The sequence below is a fragment of the Mizuhopecten yessoensis genome, unplaced genomic scaffold, assembly GCF_002113885.1.
Source record: "Mizuhopecten yessoensis strain PY_sf001 unplaced genomic scaffold, ASM211388v2 scaffold6211, whole genome shotgun sequence".
Taxonomy (NCBI): Eukaryota; Metazoa; Mollusca; class Bivalvia; order Pectinida; family Pectinidae; genus Mizuhopecten; species Mizuhopecten yessoensis.
The window spans coordinates 609,353-629,870 of record NW_018406436.1 but is presented as its reverse complement, the minus strand read 5'-3'; the positions used below and the strand labels follow the sequence as shown (position 1 = coordinate 629,870).

The following is a 20,518-nucleotide window of genomic DNA, read 5'->3' as shown; positions in this document are numbered from 1 at the left end:
AACGTACTCATTTACAGCTGAGTAGACTGTAACAAGCTGAGTAAAGAATCTTGCTAAAAGATACAATACAGTGCCGTGACATGACTCGAACACCCAACCTTTCGGTCACGAGACCGGCGCTCTACTACTAGACTACCGCGCTTCATTATATGATATTGTCGAATGATAAACATCGTTGTTTTACAAAGGACGAGTGAGTTCGCTTTGCTATTTCTTCTTAGTTTCCTAATTGCTATTAAAAGACATATGGCTATGTCTACAACACTATACTTAAGCAGCCAAATAGTGTTTGATAATGCTATCCTGTAATATTTTCATATTGTTCGTTTTATTGCATTCTGAATGTTCACAAGCTAACCACTTTTAAAATCTTAGCATCCATTATGGTTCTATATCGCGAACAAATGGCCGAAATGGAGAAACATGAAGTCAAAGGCGCAAACCTTGACGCAACTACGTTATATCTTTTATAATTCCTATCAATCAAAACGACGGAAGGTGTAACGAAACCGCTGATTAAAACTTAAACAACAACCTCCGGTTACTGGATGATCTAGATTTTCAAGCAGAGTTTATTGTGGTTAAAATATGATCCGTGGTGTGAAGGCGTTGCGTTTTTTAGGTATGCTAATTTGATTTGCTGGTTTGATGGCTTTAATGCCTTACATATTACTATTCAAACTACCTTTACAAACCAGTCGAGTAATAACAAGTCAAATCTGTTGCAAGTATTGTTTATTACAGTCAAAGGAAGCTGTTAACAATGGTGATACACACAAGTAGACGTCATCAAGCGAGTGTCAGGTATCTAATCACAACATACAGAACAATATTTCGGACATGGAAGTAAAGCAGCAAACCGTACACACATATATATAGGTATCATAGTCCTCCCTCGTAAGTATATATATATAGTTATCATAGTCCTCCCTCGTAAGTATATACATATACATATATACTAGTATATATAGGTTTCATTGTTCTCCTTCTTAAGTATATATATATAGTTATCATAGTCATCCCTCGTAAGTATATATATATAGGTATTATAGTCCTCCCTCGTAAGTATATATATATAGTTATCATAGTCATCCCTCGTAAGTATATATATATAGGAATCATAGTCCTCCCTCGTAAGTATACATATATAGGTATCATAGTCCTCCCTCGTAAGTATATACATATACATATATACTAATATATATAGGTATCATTGTTCTCCTTCTTAAGTATATATATATATACATATATTATTTTTTATATTTAATTCCAACACAAGGACTTCTAAATGTTTTCTTTATATATACATATATATAGGTATCATTGTTCTCCTTCGTAAATATATACATATACATATATACTAGTATATATAGGTATCATTGTTCTTCTTCGTTAGTATATATATATATAGGTAGCATAGTCCTCCTTCGTAAGTATGTATGCATGCATATAAAATAAAAAACATAAATCTTTCAGATCGTCTGCTAGGCCTTTCTTCCTTCTAGGGCTTCTTCAGGCGGATTTAGTTTTATATACATATGCATATATATAGATATCATAGTTCTTCTTCGTAAGTATATATATATATATATATATGCATCTATAGGCATCATTGTTCATCTTTTCCTCCGTAAGTAAATAACACACCAAGGATAATATACAGGACGTTTCGAGATAAATGAAGAACAAAGGTTGCAATACGTGGACAATTCTTAAGTCTAAATCTGAACAGATGATGATATTTATGTTGATAACAATATTAATACCATGTACGCTTGATAGGCCACAGAAGTTAGATAGGCCACAGAAGTTAGATAGGTCACGGCCACAGAAGTTAGATAGGCCAACAGATAGTATTCACGGGAATAATAGATAATCTAGATCAGATGTGTATAGGGTACTTGCTTTTTACCGCAATTAAGTGTTTACTATACGAATATAATACATGTGATTCATTACATAACATCAAATACACGATAAGTTATAATAAATTAAGAATAGCACGATATTACCGAAAACAATCACACGAACACATAAGATATCGACATAAGGAACTATTCAACGTTACCCTGTTTTGTCATTTTGTATTTTTAGTATTATACGGTATTTTGTTCTAGTTTCATTGACAAAATTCCTTACAGCAATATCGTGCTAAACAGTTAGTAATCAATGAAAAGAAAGCATGCCAAGACGAATCAAACTATGGTGTATTTACAAATTCTGATAATAAAATGTATATTAATAAAAATACGAGCAATATTTGCAAACAAAGCATGCCCTTAAACTGTACTTAGTCTTCTCAATATTCATACGTTTGGAGTCATTTCTCGGAATGCTTTTCGATACTATGACTGAACGTTTGCTTTAACCAGCTGTCAAGCGTAACTTTAAACAATGCTTCTTTCAGTGTCAACTTCGAGGTACTTAAGTTTAAATAAGAAAATATCTATCTTAAATAAGAATTAACAAATACCTTTTTTCTTTGCACTTAAACTGGCCACAACACAATTCTACATGTAAAGATTAAATACTAAAGCGCATGCGTATAAATGATTTCACGTGTCACCGCATGCCTAGATCCACACACTGTATATGTACATTGAAACAATGGCGAGACGGGAGACGTTAATCTAATTATAAAAAAATAGCTCTTTTCGGGTGGCCTTTCTCAAAACGATATTGTAGAAACAGATTAAAACATGTATATCACAAACACCTTAAAATGTTTAGTCATCTTATATTTACAAATAAATGTGACGTCTACTAAATAATGTATAAAATAGATGGAAAACACATTACACAATTCGGTAATGATATAATGTCTCAACGTCATTGAACAAAACACAAAACTCAGTACCTGTCTTGAATTACGTCTCATAATATGCCACAAAAATTAAATTGTATGCTGAATCCTTTTATCTGTATACGATGATTGTCCAATAAAGATAATTCCAGTTGATTTGATAAATGATAAGCAAAGCATATTCTATCATTTCATTTCCTTAATTTAAGAAGCTGTTTATAGTTAATTACCATTAAGTGATTAATACTGCAAATAAGAATCATTAACTCTCGTTTGAGAGTTTAAAATAAGAAATAATGTATTTTAACTAGAAATGTTTTTTGTAAACGAACAATTTGTAAATTACTTACTCATATATATGTTTAAAAAAAGGCAAAGTGTTCACTATAGAACATGTCTGAAGCTGTATTTAGTCATAACAGTTAAGAACACGAAAACTCTTTACATTTGCTGTGAAAAGGTACTTCAATAACACATCAGATAAAATGTATATCTATTTACAATTAAAATTATCTACATATAGCAAATAATGACAAGCATGGTACGAAGTATGTACAATGCTTTCGCTTTACCATGCTTACTTGATAATATGATATACCAGTTTAAACGACTTTTAGTTAGATACAAAAGCAAAGAGTCATCGTCCTCTCAATCCGTCCTGCGGTTTGCATATTTTAGGGTGATGATACTTTGTCAGGTAGTCTCAGGATATCCTAAAACACGGCTCCAAAATATGTTTTGATAATTATTTTATTGTGTTATTTTAATATACATGGTACACCATACACATGGTACGCCATGGAGGAAAACTTATATAAGCAAAATCTGTTCTACCCATAAGTTAAGACATTTCTTGAGTGAGATAAATAACCGCATTACATACGTTCCGTTGATTATATGATTTAGTTTTCTTTTGTTTACAGAAAGCCTATAGTACGTTACATTCTGCTTTATTGCAAGTAATACAGACGTCACGCGATCCTTAACCTGTTGTTCAGAACACATTGTTCAGACATGACTTTACGCTTTGCACATAACCTAATATTTAAATGCTCAGCCAGTGATAAAAATAGTGACATTGTTCATGTTTCAGAGGATCTCGGCCATTTCTAAAGTTCGATTTGTAAAAAGTGCCCTACATTAGTTATTCTGTATTTGTTCACCGCCAGCGACATTACAAAAACAAGCACTTTTCGTCAGACATCAGCACAGTAAACACAGTAGCCATAGCACACATATATGCAAATACTGCATATACATAAATGATCATCTGTCTGTCTGTTTGTTTGGAGTTTTACGTCTTCGAAACTGCTATGGTCGATGGATTATAGATGTATCTATGTGTTTTGTGACTAAGGTCAATGGCCGAGAAGAACTGAGACATGAAACCTGTGTTATATAGTGATGTTACCATTACATCATATGCTACAGGCCGATGATTGTATGTCGCAACGTCAGTCGGTTCTGTCCTGTGCCAAGTTTTACGTCAAACTGAACAAGCAGTTAGTCAATGGATCCGTGTACACGACACTTGTCGTCTAGTTTAATAGGATGGAGTAATAAAGCTGATTCTACCCATACCTGGTGGTTAATCGTAGTAATAGATGTCTGTACGACAACACGCAGCCATCACGTACACGTACGCTTACTGTAAATGAAGATGAATATAATGGTTCAAAAATACATAATCATATCTATATTTAAGTGCCGATTTGTCGTATTGATTTAACGTGCCATTATATAATACGTGTGAACATTTCATATACAACATAACATTCATATACTTATTAGTTATAGGTTAATATATATGATTTTCAGTCATTATACTAATTCTAAACATTGTTTGTCATCTTTATTAGTTAAATATGTGACATTTCTGCCTTACTCTAGAACAACAAACTGTGTACAAAAGTGCCACGACCAGTAACCGGTGAACAAGGGGACTCACAGTGTCTGTGTGGTAGTAAGGAGTTCGGACTGCTCGAGGCCAGGTTTAGCCTCCACCGCCTTGTCTATCATACTAGTTTCTTGGCATTCCTTAGTGTTCCGGCACAGGCAGCTGCACCAACGACTAAAACTTGGAAACCTCCTCTTAAATGCCTTTCGAAACCCATCGTTTAAAAATGCATACACAAACGGGTTCACACAGGAATTAGCGTATGATAATGTATGAGAAAATATTTTGAAAATGAGCAGAGGGTCTATTAATGGAAAATTTGGATCAAAAGCCATCCAAAGCGTGATGACGTGTATAGGGAGCCAGCAGGCGGCAAACAGCAGAACCACCACCAACACCATCCTCGTAACGCGACGCTTCCGGTTCTGTTGGGCTTTACTTTTCAATGACATAGGAGCTCCATTAGAATCGTGCTGAAACACAAAATTAAATTATTAGGAAAAAAGATCTAATTTATTATAAATATGTTTACACCCAAGAATACCGTTTTAAAATAATTCCAGTGATCGACACGACTATCCATTAAAATATCTTCCGTAGCATATGGCGTTTTCACATGATACTTGTACATGTTACAATAACAAATAAAGGTAGAAAATACAGTAAGTACAGTATAACTAGACAGATAACCAAATTAAAATTCGAAATCAAAGTTGGCAATACATGTTTACCAATACCGCCTCAACCTGTATGTCAATGAAAACAACGAACGAAACGTTATAATGAAAACCACAAAAAGGCTTTATTGAAGTGAGGTAGGAAACCTTCCGTAAAATAGAGACAAGCGAAATTAAATTGAAATTGATATATATTCGTTATATAGAATACGTTTAGGTCCCGATGTCCTTGATATGTCCTTGTGTGTAATGTATTGTCCTAGATACATCGGTCATCATCGTCAGAACTGCCGTGTTACTCAAACGAAACCATTGCCATATTGATATGATAAATTACAAAATCGCCGTCTATATGTAAATGTCCGCGGTATAGCCTGGCATATTTTTGGTTTAGTCTTTGACATTTCGTTTGGAGCGCTACTATCAATCAATGGAACCAAAAACTACACAGCATTTCCAGGCGACGAACACAAACCAGCTTATTCCAGTGTTGTCAACACGCGCCCTGGTGAAATATTTATTAGTGGCAGCCAAAGCAGTCATCAACGTTACCCAACTCGAGATGTTTTATTTGTGAACGTTGGAGTCATTCTGATAACAGAAACAAAAGAGTGGAATAAAAGGATTTCATAACTGTCACCACAGTTATGTTTGCTATTTCGAATATGTATTGTACGTGTAATGGGACAATTTCTAACACATTGGTGTGAATACCAAAACATCATATTTATTATTTCACATATGTTCTTATAGTATGCTAACAGATACCACACTGACATACTTTGATAACATGAATTTACAAACGTTCAGAATTGCGTCACTTACAGCACATGTAGTTTTGTCCACCCACACAAACTGCACAGTCTTCTATCACCCACACAAACTGCACAGTCCTCTATCACCCACACAAACTGTACTGGTACATTCATGTATAGTACAAACGAATTGTACAGTCTTGTATAACCCTGACCAGTCGTAGTTTTATATCACCCAAACAAATTGTAAAGTCTTGTATAACCCCGACCAGTCGTAGTTTTATATCATCCAAACAAACTGTACAGGCTTGTATAACCCTGACCAGTCGTAGTTTTATATCACCCAAACAAATTGTACAGTCTTGTATAACCCTGACCAGTCGTAGTTTTATATCACCCAAACAAACTGTACAGGCTTGTATAAGCCTGACCAGTCGTAGTTTTATATCACCCAAATAAATTGTAAAGTCTTGTATAACCCTGACCAGTCGTAGTTTTATATCACCCAAACAAATTGTAAAGTCTTGTATAACCCTGACCAGTCGTAGTTTTTTATCACCCAAACAAATTGTAAAGTCTTGTCTTGTATCACCCAGACAAATGTTACAGTCTTGATATCACTCCACCAAACCCTGGGGCAATCCTCATATCACATCACCTACAAAATCTTTATATAATTGAATTAAATAAACAAGTTGTAGTCCCGTGTAAGCTATATCCGACATGCATTCATTATCTTCAAGAATACAAACTACTTTTAAAAACTCAGAATATGAAACAAAACCTTTCATTGTTGTTTGTTTCTCAATCTTAGTGTTCATTGATCATGCCTGCACCTTTCGGTGTCCATGATGCACAGAATGATATGCAGCTAGGGTAGACTAAGATGGCGCCATATCCATCAACCTACTCTCGACGCTTAACTCGACACTCATGATACATCACGGCGCCGCGACGCTTCCAATTTTCACGTTCGTTTATCCTTCCCGGAAGGGAAATCTCGAAAAACGTTCGGTCACGTATTGACAGAGGTCAAACGGTTTCTTTGAGAAATCTGATAAATCAAAACTGTTTCGATACAGCAATATCCTCTATGGTAAACTTGGACAATGATCCTTGTCTCTGAGCAGCTAATCAGTCGTGAGGCGTGTCAAACCAGAAACAATGATAATCAATTCCCGATGTGGACTACGCACTTTGTGTCTCGGGTCGACGGACGAGTGCTATCGTAACATTGCAGTCATCACTTAGGTATAGTCGGCGTCATCTCCCATTTAAAACAATGAAAGGTTCGACGGATATCGACACATTGCCAGAACGATGCCTGTAAAGTGAAGGATAGCAATCGTGTCTTGCTTAATATCCCAAAAACATGTAGCTTTTCATTTAAAAATCATGGTAATGCTTAAAAATTGGGATTTTGAAGAAAAAACTTTAGTACTCTAAACGGAAAACGAAAAATATCCTTTTTTAGATAAAATTACCTGGTTTATGTCTCCCTCTACTAGAGCATACAAACAATCTCACTTTCCCCCTCCTCCCCATACAATAAAATAATACGTTTATCTAAGCGTAAGTACAATACAGATTGTATATCTGCGTTGAACGTACCAAAAGTTGTTTACTTCAGTGTTTTACACAGAAGGCGATTTGAAAACCTTGGAGAAGGTGATTTTAAGACCTAAATAATTTATTGAATGAAAAATATCAACAGTTTTGTATAATTCTTTACCTTCTATCTACCTTATCTACATAGCCTACAACATGTACAGTATTATATTTCGAGCCATTTATGGTATAGCAGGTAAAGGATCGTTTATGCTAGGCTCCAAAAGAACTGTTCTCATGCATAAGCATTGATGTTTTTTGTAACTCACTTAAATCATGTCAAATAATTAAGAGTCCAATGTTATCATTGAAAACAGTATTAAGCTTTGAGCCTCTTCAAATGTTTTCCAAATCATTTACAAAATAAAATTGCATTAGTAATTTATAAATAGCACAAGAAATTAGGCTTGAGCACAAAATCAATGCTTGAGCATGAGAACTGTTTCATGAATACAGGCCCAGTATTTTTGTTGTGTACTGGCAGACAAAACGTGACCCGGCTCTCCAAGATTAACAAAGTAATTCCCTGGAGATTGGCCTTAAATATGATTATAGGTATTACTATTCTGGCTGATGACTGCCCTGATGTGCCTCTATTAAATTACCCACTCCGTTTTTGTTGGCGCGTGGGATCCATGGTTGCCTACTGCATAGAGGTTGACCATGCATGGTACAATGTATGCTGGGAGACAACCCGCGACACGTGGGCGACAGAGGCTGACTGATTCTCTATTGGGAGGGGTTGTCAATCATAAAACGCTGATATTTACTCTTCTGCGCATCTTAGGGACGTATTGTCACCCGGCTCATTCTGATGCATAGTCACGACAACATGTATGTTTAGGGGTAAACGAGATTATGAGAATAACCATTAAAGGTTATTAATGTATTATTAATGTTCTTCGTTGAGGGATAACTGTTCAAATTACATAACGTATATGTATACAATGGATCAGTCATGACTGTGAAAAACAAAGAACAATGTGTTTATAAAATAAACCTGGGCATTTGTTGAATTTCAATAGTAGTCTAGACATATAGAAATGTTGTATTGCCTCCTAATGTTAATCCTATTGTATATATAGCGCTTTGGTGGCTGTGAATTTGCATATACATTAAACGTCATGCTGGAAAGCCATGCCGTTCGAGGTCGTGAATGTATTGCTTCAAAGTTTTCCAATGATTCAGTAAGGCTGAGAGAGGATAATTTTGACATTGAAATAACACATCAAATCTTACAGCATATCCATCTTTCAAGTAAACTACAGTACGGGTGTAGTTAAATAGACAGTATCCTTTAACGGTCGGCCGAGATCGACACTTTTAGCGTCTACGATATATAGAAACATTAACATTAAGTTTTACACTGTTAACAATTTATAGATTCCACGTTTATAGGAATACACTATGATTCACACCATGTCTCTGTAAAAAGTGTAGTAAAACATAATTGACCTATATCAAACTAATATATATGTACATCGGACTTAAATATGGCTGAAACTGCAGAAAAAAATTGGTATGGTACATGGCTTTACGAAATATTGGCACCTGTATTGCAAAATTTGAATCAATCAATATTAATATGAGTTTATATTACCATTTAAGCACGTCATGATTCTGAGCAATGTACGAACTTCACAAAACCGATGTACTGAAATGCAAATTTTCTATCTTAGTCATACTATTTTCATAGATTGGTACATGTTTTGTGCACTATACAGCGAAAAAGAATAAGAAACTTGTATGAAATCTGAATAAATAATGAAACGGTACAATGTATATCACAAGGACCTAATCATAACTGACAGTTTATATGAAATTACTCTAGACGCAACTGGAACGCCAACAAAACAGAAGGCAATTCAATGAATCATGATGGCACAAAACAGTATGCTACACCAGGTTTACCGGTAAACTGTTCTACTACACATATAACGATTCCCGTCATATCAAACACAGACTAAGTCAACGTATAAGGTTGATAAAAAGATATTTTTGATCGCGGTATATATTGAAATATCATACTTCAGAACAATGTCCGTCAAAGTTGAAGCTCATCCACTTATATAACGTATACGGGGATAGAAAAAAAAGTTTTATGGAAGCATTGCTTCCTATTCAAAGATAATTTTAGTATGCGACAAATTTAGGGTGTTCGGGTTTTGTTACAGTTAATAAGAAAACAAATATCATGTCTGGTAGCTTAGAACATACGATCCTTACTTTATAATCCAGACGTCTTTGGATCGATTTCCGTGGCGGAGATGATATTTGGTGTGTGAAAAATGGAAAATTTAAGATATATATTTCGTTTATAAAAACAGTGATGAAACTTCTAACCTAAGTAGTTTCCACATAAAAAAAGTAAAATATAAGTCACATTTACCAGGAAACCCCGGTCATTATATAATAATAAAACAGATCAGAAATAAAACATTAAACTTAAAATACATAAATACGATGCGTTCAATCTCTTTCAAATAGATGTAATCTAAATCACTTGGGTGCTTGTTGATGTTGTCATTCATGGAGAATAACTCATCCTGCCGCGACGGCAATTTGGTTTTGGTTTGCATTTCTCATGTTTAAGTTTGCGTTGTAATTTTAAATGAGCGCTAAGATTTCAGCCCAGCTTCCTAGCCACATTTATTCACAACACTCCTTATCAGACTAATGCAGATGCAGATTGTTGTATAAATTATTCTTTTTGCATCTAACATAAAGACTTATAGCATCGGATGGGTTAGATACGAAATCATGCTAAACAGATCTATTTGTTAAAAGCATCTTAATTTAGTACACAATGAAATGTGTATTTTGAATAATTGTAAATATTTGCATACAGAAGTACTAATTAAAACCGCTTCTGTCAATAACCAAAAGTTGATACACTGTGTCAATAACCAGCCGAATCATCCATTGTCAACCGGTTGTAAATATCAAAATATCAAACGCATTTGGTAAAAACTGAACAGAGATATCGATAATGAAAACCAGCGTTTGTCGCAAATTAACGCGTCTGTAGCGAAATAAACGCAGATATCAATAAATATAACCATTCGATGTTATCAGGAGAGAACTGATATAGGTATAGCCTGTACTTCTATCCCATTCATATACCATCATGAATAATTTGTTGAAATGAGATAAACTATGACCAGCGACTGAGATATCAATAATTTAACCAGCGTCTATGGCTAACTGAACGCAGATATCAATAACTTAACCAACGTCTGTCTCAAATTGAACGCAGATATCAAAAACTTAACCAGCTTCTGTCGCAAATTGAACGCAGATATTAATAACTTAACCAGCGTCTATCGCAAATTGAAAGCAGATATTAATAACTTAACCAGCGTCTATCAAATATTGAACGCAGATATCAATAACTTAACCAGCGTCTGTCGCAAACTGAACGCAGATATTTATAACTGGACCGGCGTCTGTCGCAAATTGAACGCATATATGAATAACTAAACCAGCGTCTATGGCTAACTGAACGTAATTACCAATAAATATAGCCAGCGCCTGTCGCAAACTGAACGCAGTTGTCAATAACTTAACCAGCGTCTGTCGCAAACTGAACGCAGATATTAATAAATAGACCAGCGTCTGTCGCAAATTGAACGCATATATCAATAACTTAACCAGCGTCTATGGCTAACTGAATGCAGATAATAATAGCTTAACCAGCGTCCGTCGCAAATTGAACGCAGAAATTAATAATTTAACCAGCGCCTGTCGCAAACTGAACGCAGATATCATTAACTTGACCAGCGTCTGTCCAAAACTGAACGCAGATATCAATAACTCAACCAGCGTCTGGCGCAAATTGAACGCAAATATTAATAACTTAACCAGCGTCTATCGCAAATTGAAAGCAGATATTAATAACTTAACCAGCGTCTGTCACAAATTGAACGCAGATATCAATAACTTAACCAGCGTCTGTCGCAAACTGAACGCAGATATTAATAACTGGACCGGCGTCTGTCGCAAATTGAACGCATATATGAATAACTAAACCAGCGTCTATGGCTAACTGAACGTAATTACCAATAAATATAGCCAGCGCCTGTCGCAAACTGAACGCAGTTATCAATAACTTAACCAGCGTCTGTCGCAAACTGAACGCAGATATTAATAACTAGACCAGCGTCTGTCGCAAATTGAACGCATATATCAATAACTTAACCAGCGTCTATGGCTAACTGAATGCAGATAATAATAGCTTAACCAGCGTCTGTCGCAAATTGAACGCAGAAATTAATAATTTAACCAGCGCCTGTCGCAAACTGAACGCAGATATCAATAACTTGACCAGCGTCTGTCCAAAACTGAACGCAGATATCAATAACTCAACCAGCGTCTGGCGCAAATTGAACGCAAATATTAATAACTTAACCAGCGTCTATGGCTAACTGAACGTAGATACCAATAAATATAGCCAGCGCCTGTCGCAAACTGAACGCAGATATCAATAACTTAACCAGCGTCTGTCGCAAACTGAACGCAGAAATTAATAACTAGACCAGCGTCTGTCGCAAATTGAACGCATATATCAATAACTTAACCAGCGTCTATGGCTAACTGAATGCAGATAATAATAGCTTAACCAGCGTCCGTCGCAAATTGAACGCAGAAATTAATAATTTAACCAGCGCCTGTCGCAAATTGAACGCAGATATCATTAACTTGACCAGCGTCTGTCCCAAACTGAACGCAGATATCAATAACTTAACCAGCGTCTGTCGCAAATTGAACGCAGATATCATTAACTTGACCAGCGTCTGTCCCAAACTGAACGCAGATATCAATAACTTACCCAGCGTCTGTCGCAAACTGAACGCAAATATCAATAACTTGGCCAGCGTCTGTCGCAAACTGAACGCAGATATCAATAACTCAACCAGCGTCTGGCGCAAATTGATCGCAAATATTAATAACTTAACCAGCGTCTATGGCTAACTGAACGTAGATACCAATAAATATAGCCAGCGCCTGTTGCAAACTGAACGCAGATATCAATAACTTAACTAGCGCCTGTCGCAAATTGAACGCAGATATCAATATCTTAACCAGCGTATGTTGCAAAATGTACGTTGATATCAATAATTTTATATAATTATAGTATTAATTGTACTAGATCTGCCGAAAAGTGGACTTGGATACCAGTCGATTTACCACCAGTCATCGAAAACTGACTTTAAATATAAATACTTAAACCAGAGTTTACCGATTACTCAAAGTACATATAAACATTTTTGGAAATAGTTGAGTCCTGTTATGTTCATTCCTAACATTTAGCATAGTCGACAACAAGTGCTGCACACTCAAAATATGTACAGTGAAAGGCACCACCCTAGATTAGCTCTTTTTGTGTGAGTCTCGTCATAATTGGTGCGAGTCTCGTCATAATTGATCTTATGTATCAAATGTCTTTTAACGGCATTCTACACAGATACTCAAGTCTGACTGTCCACGGTATTGATTGCTAGTTTGAATATATTTGTACACGTTTCAGAAATTTACATAAAAGTGCATTGTACTCTTTGTCTATTCTTATGAACAAGCAAATGGCCACTTGACGTCACTGAGTCATCGTTTCTGTCTATTAATGTATCCCTACAGAAACCAACGCGTGACTGTTACTTAACTTCATTCACCTAAAGAAGTAAAGATAGTCCTATGGGTTACGTGACGTATTCCAGGCTTATTTTGACAGTTTCACGAGGAGACAGATATTCATGAAGTTCTATGATTAGGCACGCAGCTATAACGTTAACTCAGAATTTCTTACACTAAAGGTCTGGGTTTATGAGTAGGTGGGACGGACAGAGCAGTTATCTCAACGATTACTGATTTGTCTGTTCCACTTACTCGTAAACCCAGACACAATGACCGATATTTACAAAGCTAAAAGTCAATATACATGGTGTATGACGCGGTGTTATTCATTTTTCGCTTACTGGGTCTATTACCAATTTTAAAGGTGCATAAACCTGTATGTGTGTGTGTGTTACGTTTTTCTTTCAAATGATGATGTTTCGTCCATGAATACCATTTACATGTACCAAGCAGTGCTTTAAATAACGACAAGACATAATAATTTACCAACAGTATATCATGTCCCTTTACCGTTTAACTACTTATCATTATACCTCACTAATAACATTTCAACACCTCCTCCATATGGACTTAACATATCAGCGTTCAGGACAAGAACGTATCCACTGCATCCCACTGAAGTAGGAGACGACTGGTGTAGGGCAGAATCGTTAGACTGGTAATAAACTGGTAGTATATACAGATTGTAATTATTTTGCTTCCGGTCTGTTTGCAAAACAATCCTCACAATTATTCATGCCTGTTTTGAAGTAAAATTATGCATCATGAAGCAGAATCACATTAGTGTGCATTACATAATGGCGAGGTATTTCACTCAAACATCCAATGCTATTGTTAATAAAGATAGATATATATAGGCTTTTATGATTGTTTGTTTGCGGTTTAGCATCCGCACAACAGCTATTGTCTAAGGAAGACGGATGCTCAGGGTCACAAATCCCAAAAACAAATCTAAATTGTTGCAATTTGGACAGCAGTTCAATTAAGGTGTCTTTAGTACCCCTTAGCCGAGGAAACCCTTAGCCGAGGAAAATTCCCGATTATGCAGGTGGCCCCATATTAGTCGTCTTTTTACAATATGCGAAAAGCAATGATATTTAACGATACATATTTTGGTAAAATATGTATCAGACGGTCAATAAACTACTAAACTAAGATTTACCCCAAATAAGCATCGGGTTACGAGTTACTTAGGAGTGACCACTGGAATAACAAACAAAACATTTGAATCGTATAAAACTTTCAGTTTAATTGAATACGAAAATACCTACAAGGACAGCCACTCGGGTAAGGCCTTTATCAAATAAATTGCATGTATCGAGGTCAGCAGCAACCCGATCTAATCTGTCTGATCACGTTTCAAACATAGTTGAATACATATCTATGTACAGGATCACCGAATAAACGAACTCACACTTGACACCTGACCCAGAAAAGGACACTGTATCATTAAAATTGGTGGATGCCGTTGGGGCCACTTTAAAGGAAACACGGTACATTTCCATCATATTGCCGGATCGTCATCTCCTTCTTGTCTGTCATTACCCAATGTTACACTAACACAGTTGACCTATATTAATAACAGTGTGAATGAAATTCAATAGCCGGCTCCCCATCCGAAAGGAAGTCACTTAACAATCGAATAAGCCGACAAGATACCGAATATACGGGACCGCATTAACATGTAATAGACCGACGTGCTGAACCTAAAATTAACCCAATGACGACAAAGAGTGGAATCACGAGCACTTAGGGTACAATAGGGTCAATAGTAAGTGTTTGATTGACCGTGAAACAAGCAATCCTATCGGGAAGAGAAACGTCAGTCGTTTTTTACCGTTAACTGAGCATAGCATAGCCGAACTGACCTTAACAACTAGGTTCATTGGACAGGTTTTGAACTTATCAAACCTCTATGCATTACTCTGTACAGAAAACCAATTGTCTGATGAAATTATCTAATTAAATATCTAATGTATGGTAGAGAGCTTTGATGTGTTTTGCTAGAGATGTATTCTGGTTATTCCAAGCTCTGAGATGTCTACCATGATTTTCCCTACCCACTGAGATGATGTACAGCGATGGATATCTATTTCCTGAACTGAATTTGAGAGGAAGAATCGATGGACAGTGTATCTGCCTCTTCCGCTGGTTTCCTACCCGATATCTAGAGAGTTAATTGTGTCTATCCTTATGTTTTTGTGCCTCCTAGATTACTGCAGTGTCATTTCGATTGGTTGCTGTTGCTATTGTTTAGTATAATTTATATTAAAATTTCAAAACAAATTTTTATCTGAAGAATAAAATACGGATATCAAAATTCGTGATTCTGGAATCATATTGACAGAAACTGAATGATATATAAAAGGCTATGCTTCACGATTTATTTGAGTTCCACTATCGAACAGAACGTATATTTATGCATGATCGCATGCTTGTTGCACACCATCATAATATTGGTTTACAGTGTGACTATATGTCATATAAATTATACAGTCCACAATTATTACGGTTGAGAGATGCTCACTGATTACAGTGGTAGAAGCTCACTTATCATAAAACAAAAATAGAAGCTCACTTATCACAATGGTAAGGTCATTGATCACAGTGGTAGAATCTTACTCATAACGGTGGTAGAAGCTTACTTATCACAACCGCTTACTTATCACAGTGGTAGAAGCTCACCGATCACATTGGTAGAAGCTAACTTATCAGAGAGGTAGATGTTCACTGATCACAGTGGTAGAGGCCATTGATCACAGTGATAGAAACTCACTTTTCACAATGGTAGAAGCTAACTTATCACAGTGGAAGAAACACACTTATCAAAGTGGTAAAAGCTTACTTATCATAGTGGTAGAAGCTCACCGATCACATTGGTAGAAGCTTACTTATTAGAGAGGTAGATGTTCACCTATCACATTGGTAGAAGCTAACTTATCAGAGAGGTAAATGTTCACTGATCACAGTGGTAGATGTTTACTGATCACAGTGGTAGAAGCCCATTGATCACAGTGGTAGAAGCTCACTTATTACAGTGGTAGAAGCTCACTGATCACAGTGGTAGAAGCTTACTTATCACAGTGGTAGAAGCTCACTTATCACAGTGGTAGAAACTCACTGATCACAGTGGTAGAAGCTCACTAATCACCGTGGTAGAAACTCACTTATCACAGTGGTAGGAGCTCACTGATCACAGTGGTAGAAGCTTACTGATCACAGTGGTAGAAACTCACTTATCACAGTGGTAGAAGCTCACTTATCACAGTGGTAGAAACTCACTTATCACAGTGGTAGAAGCTCACTTATCACAGTGGTAGAAACTCACCGATCACAGTGGTAGAAGCTCACTGATCACAGTGGTAGAAACTCACTTATCACAGTGGTAGAAACTCACTTATCACAGAGGTAGAAGCTCACTGATCACAGTGACAGAAACTCACGTATCACAGTGGTAGAAACTCACTTATCACAGTGGTAGAAGCTTATTTATCACAGTGGTAGAAGCTTATTTATCACAGTGGTAGAAGCTCACTGATCACGGTGGTAGAAGTTCACTGATCACAGGGGTAGAAGCTTACTTATCACAGTGGTAAAAGTTCACTGATCACGGTGGTAGAAATTCACTGATCACAATGGTAAAAGTTCACTGATCACGGTGGTAGAAGTTCACTGATCACAGTGGTAAAAGTTCACTGATCACCGTGGTAGAAGTTCACTGATCTCAGTGGTAAAAGTTCACTGATCACGGTGGTAGAAGTTCACTGATCACAGCGGTAGATGCTCACTGATATTGTTTTTCACTAAGACTATATTCTAAATCTGGTTTGTTAATTTGTTACCCAAAATACACCATACACATTCTCGTTAGATGTACTAAAACAGTATGTTAGAACAGTTATCACGCATTGATTTAACTCAAGGCCGTGAAAGTGATACGAAACCAATTAGAAGGGAATATACCACTACGCAGACTCTAATCGCTAAAACATCATCGATTGTCATTTCTATCACTTTAAGATATGCTTCATTGTAACTGATATGATGAACATGAGCTGATCGTATATCCCTAATTAATCGGTTTCAAACAGACAAATTAACGAGATTCTCATATGTTATGAGAAATAATTATCAACAGTAGATATAAGAAGGTCGTTCCAGACGTGACTGTTTCATACATGAAATGATAATGACTATTTGAAACGTGATTTTTAGTGATAATGTAAGTTTTTTTTGCGTAATTGATATTACTCAGAATCTTTCAATTATAAATCTTAAAAATATTATGCAATCCAATTATGGTGATGTATTTCTGTCTTATACACATCAAATATATTTTAGATGAAAATTCACATTAGGAACGTGATTCGACATAAAAAACAAGATGTCTTTCACCATCAATTGTTGTCATATTATTGCCATCTTGTTTTAAAAACATATGTCAAATAAACATTCCTGCTGCCAGTGCTACTTGTTTGATTTATTGAAAAACAAATCAGCAAAATTGCCATTTTTCACATTTCAGATATTCGTTTTTGAATATTTCTTTTATAATCCACCTACTTCCATTTTGCTGTCAATTACCACGCGTTGAGTAAATGCATGGACATTGATATTAATATACGCGTCCTTAAGTAATATAAGGAAACACCGGAAGATCATATAGACACCATTTTCCCTTTCGTCACCTCATGGTAGTGAATATATATCCGTAAAGGCCAGGACTAAGTTGTATAGCAAGATATCGCTGTAGTGACGCAGGTCCATGTTAAGTATTACCTATAGCACTCTACATACCCCATATACATACCGTATATACGTCTTCTTGACACGGAAATATTTGAAGATCCTAACACATTAAAGTACATTGAACACTTCATGTTGACGTATTAGAGTTAATGGGCTTAGAGAGTTTAAGTGGGTTGATGCCACCGATGACCATCTTTGTCAAGTATAAGAGCGTGCGCTACTCAAGTCTACCACGTATTTCGTAATGTCGATATTCAAGTAGCTTTAAGTGAGAACAAAAACATTAAAACAATGTAGAAATACTTACGTCAGTTTTCTTTAATTTGCTTCCCCACCACAGGTATTGGAGAATTTTTCCGTAACAGCCGAGTATGACGCCCAGGGGTAGGATGTATGAAGTAATGACCACGCCTAAAGCCATACCCTTCGCCATGCCCTCTATTGGCCATTTTTGGGTGCACACGCTAACGTCATTTTCTTCTATGAGCTTCGTGAACAGAACGTATGGCAGCGATATTAGACATGACACTGAAAAAAAAAAAAGAAGATATTAAACTATTACATTGTTTTTTTTCTCATTTAGGAGTATACATACATTTAGTAAATATTCTTTAAATCAAATTTGTACATGCATAAACCTCAATAAATTCTGACCGTACTAATTACCTATATATTTCTATAATGCAAAATATTATTTTCTGTTAAGCTTGTTTTTGTTTTTAGGGCCAAACAACATTTTAAAATAGGCAATAATTTTGTTATTATTCGTTACGCTGTGGACCATATATATATATAATATACAAAAACACTTATGGTTTTATTTAGAAAGAAATCCTATTGAGGTTTTGAGATGGATGCATCTTTTCTTTGTCTTTTGATAAAGCATTTCCTAAAATGGAAGGCAAGCAGTATTTATATATGTTTGTTGGGAGTAGACTGTGTTGGTGACTTTCGTAGTCCCTGAGGTTTGCCAACATCTTAATGGCCGCAATAATCTCTTTGAGTAATGACTGTGTCTATGACGTACACAAATTATTCATTTGAAAATCAGTAGTCTTCAAACTTCAAACTTTTTATTTGTCTCAACACCTTTGCATTACAATGGTATACAGAGATATATAAATACAAAGTTTTCTTGTACAGTAATTAGCATGTGTGGTTATATAGAGGAATACAGTATAATAGAAACGGAGATGTACTGCAATTACATATAATAAATAATTTCATGTTCGGGAACAGACAGATTTTTTTAATTTTTTTTTTTACATAAGTTCTTTAGGAATGCTTTTCTTTTAGATGACATTATAACCTTAAGTGATAATACACTATGACGTCTAACTAACATAGAGGATAGAAACAAATTCCGGACATTCAAATATATAATGGAATTCATCTCCGATATCTCTTACATTACACAATTGACAAATAGTTCATGTCTTGGTATATTACTCCTAATTCCGAGTTCAATAGGTAAGTTACTATTTCTGGTTCTAAACCTACAAAGAATATAAGCATCATTTTTTGAGAGAAAAGTTAAGTAGTTTTCGAACACGGCTTCTTACTTAAAAACTCTGTATATGGTGGATTTTGGAGAGTCTCTGCATATTTCTGCCCAGTTTTGTTTGAACTGATCAGTCACGTTAAGTTTTATTTTGGAAACAAGCCACTTCTTTGGATTAATTGGATCGTGGTTTAACCAGATATAAGAGAGTTCGCAGTTGTTCAGAGTTCTCTTTATGCTTTCTATCCATGCGAATTGATAATAATTGATAGTCTATACAAAATATTACTTATTTTACTTTCTTTACCTCGAATCAGTTTTGACCTATATGATATCATTCAGGTCTTAATTTCTATACCAATAGGATGTCTGCCAAGCTCTCCATAACGCATGATGTCAGCGGTAGAAGATTTAAGGTGAAGTAATAATTCGCAGATTTTCAAATGAACTCTTTCTATGACGGTATTATTAGAAACACCCCATAATTCACAACCATATAATAAAACAGGTGTAACAATTTTGTCAAATAAATCAAGTTGACATTGTATTGTTAGATTATGCAATTTACTCCTTTTCAGTACCTCGTACATGGCTCTGGTTCCTTTAAGCGCTAGTATATTTTTTGCTTTTGAAAAACTTACAAAATAAAATACCAAGAAAATTAAATTCCTTGACTACATCTTGTATTTCAAGCGGTTTGCCATCATAGTTAAATCTCAAATCATCAGGTATTCTTCCTCGACTGAAAATCATGATATTTGACTTGTTAATATTTACTTTCATGTTCCATTTATCGCAATATCTCTTGAAACCATCCAGCATGTTTTGAAGGTCGTTTGGGGTTTCTGCTAATAATACAGTGTCATCTGCATATTTCAAACAAAATAACTTTAAGTA

At 35.6% G+C, this 20,518-nt stretch overlaps 1 protein-coding gene across 2 annotated transcripts in view; it reads right to left on the bottom strand.

The window, feature by feature from the left end:
* Positions 1–1,298: 1,298 nt before the first annotated feature.
* The window catches only part of LOC110451815 (galanin receptor type 2-like), a 154,598-nt gene continuing 135,378 nt past the window's right edge, over positions 1,299–20,518 (bottom strand). For both annotated transcript variants that reach the window (XM_021500006.1, XM_021500007.1), the window contains exons 4-6: positions 18,428–18,648; positions 4,752–5,173; positions 1,299–4,451 (exon numbers count right to left, since the gene is read on the bottom strand). In XM_021500006.1, coding sequence (XP_021355681.1) covers positions 4,433–4,451; positions 4,752–5,173; positions 18,428–18,648 — 662 coding nt within the window. In that variant the 3' untranslated portion in view covers positions 1,299–4,432. The remainder of the gene's footprint in view (positions 4,452–4,751; positions 5,174–18,427; positions 18,649–20,518) is intronic.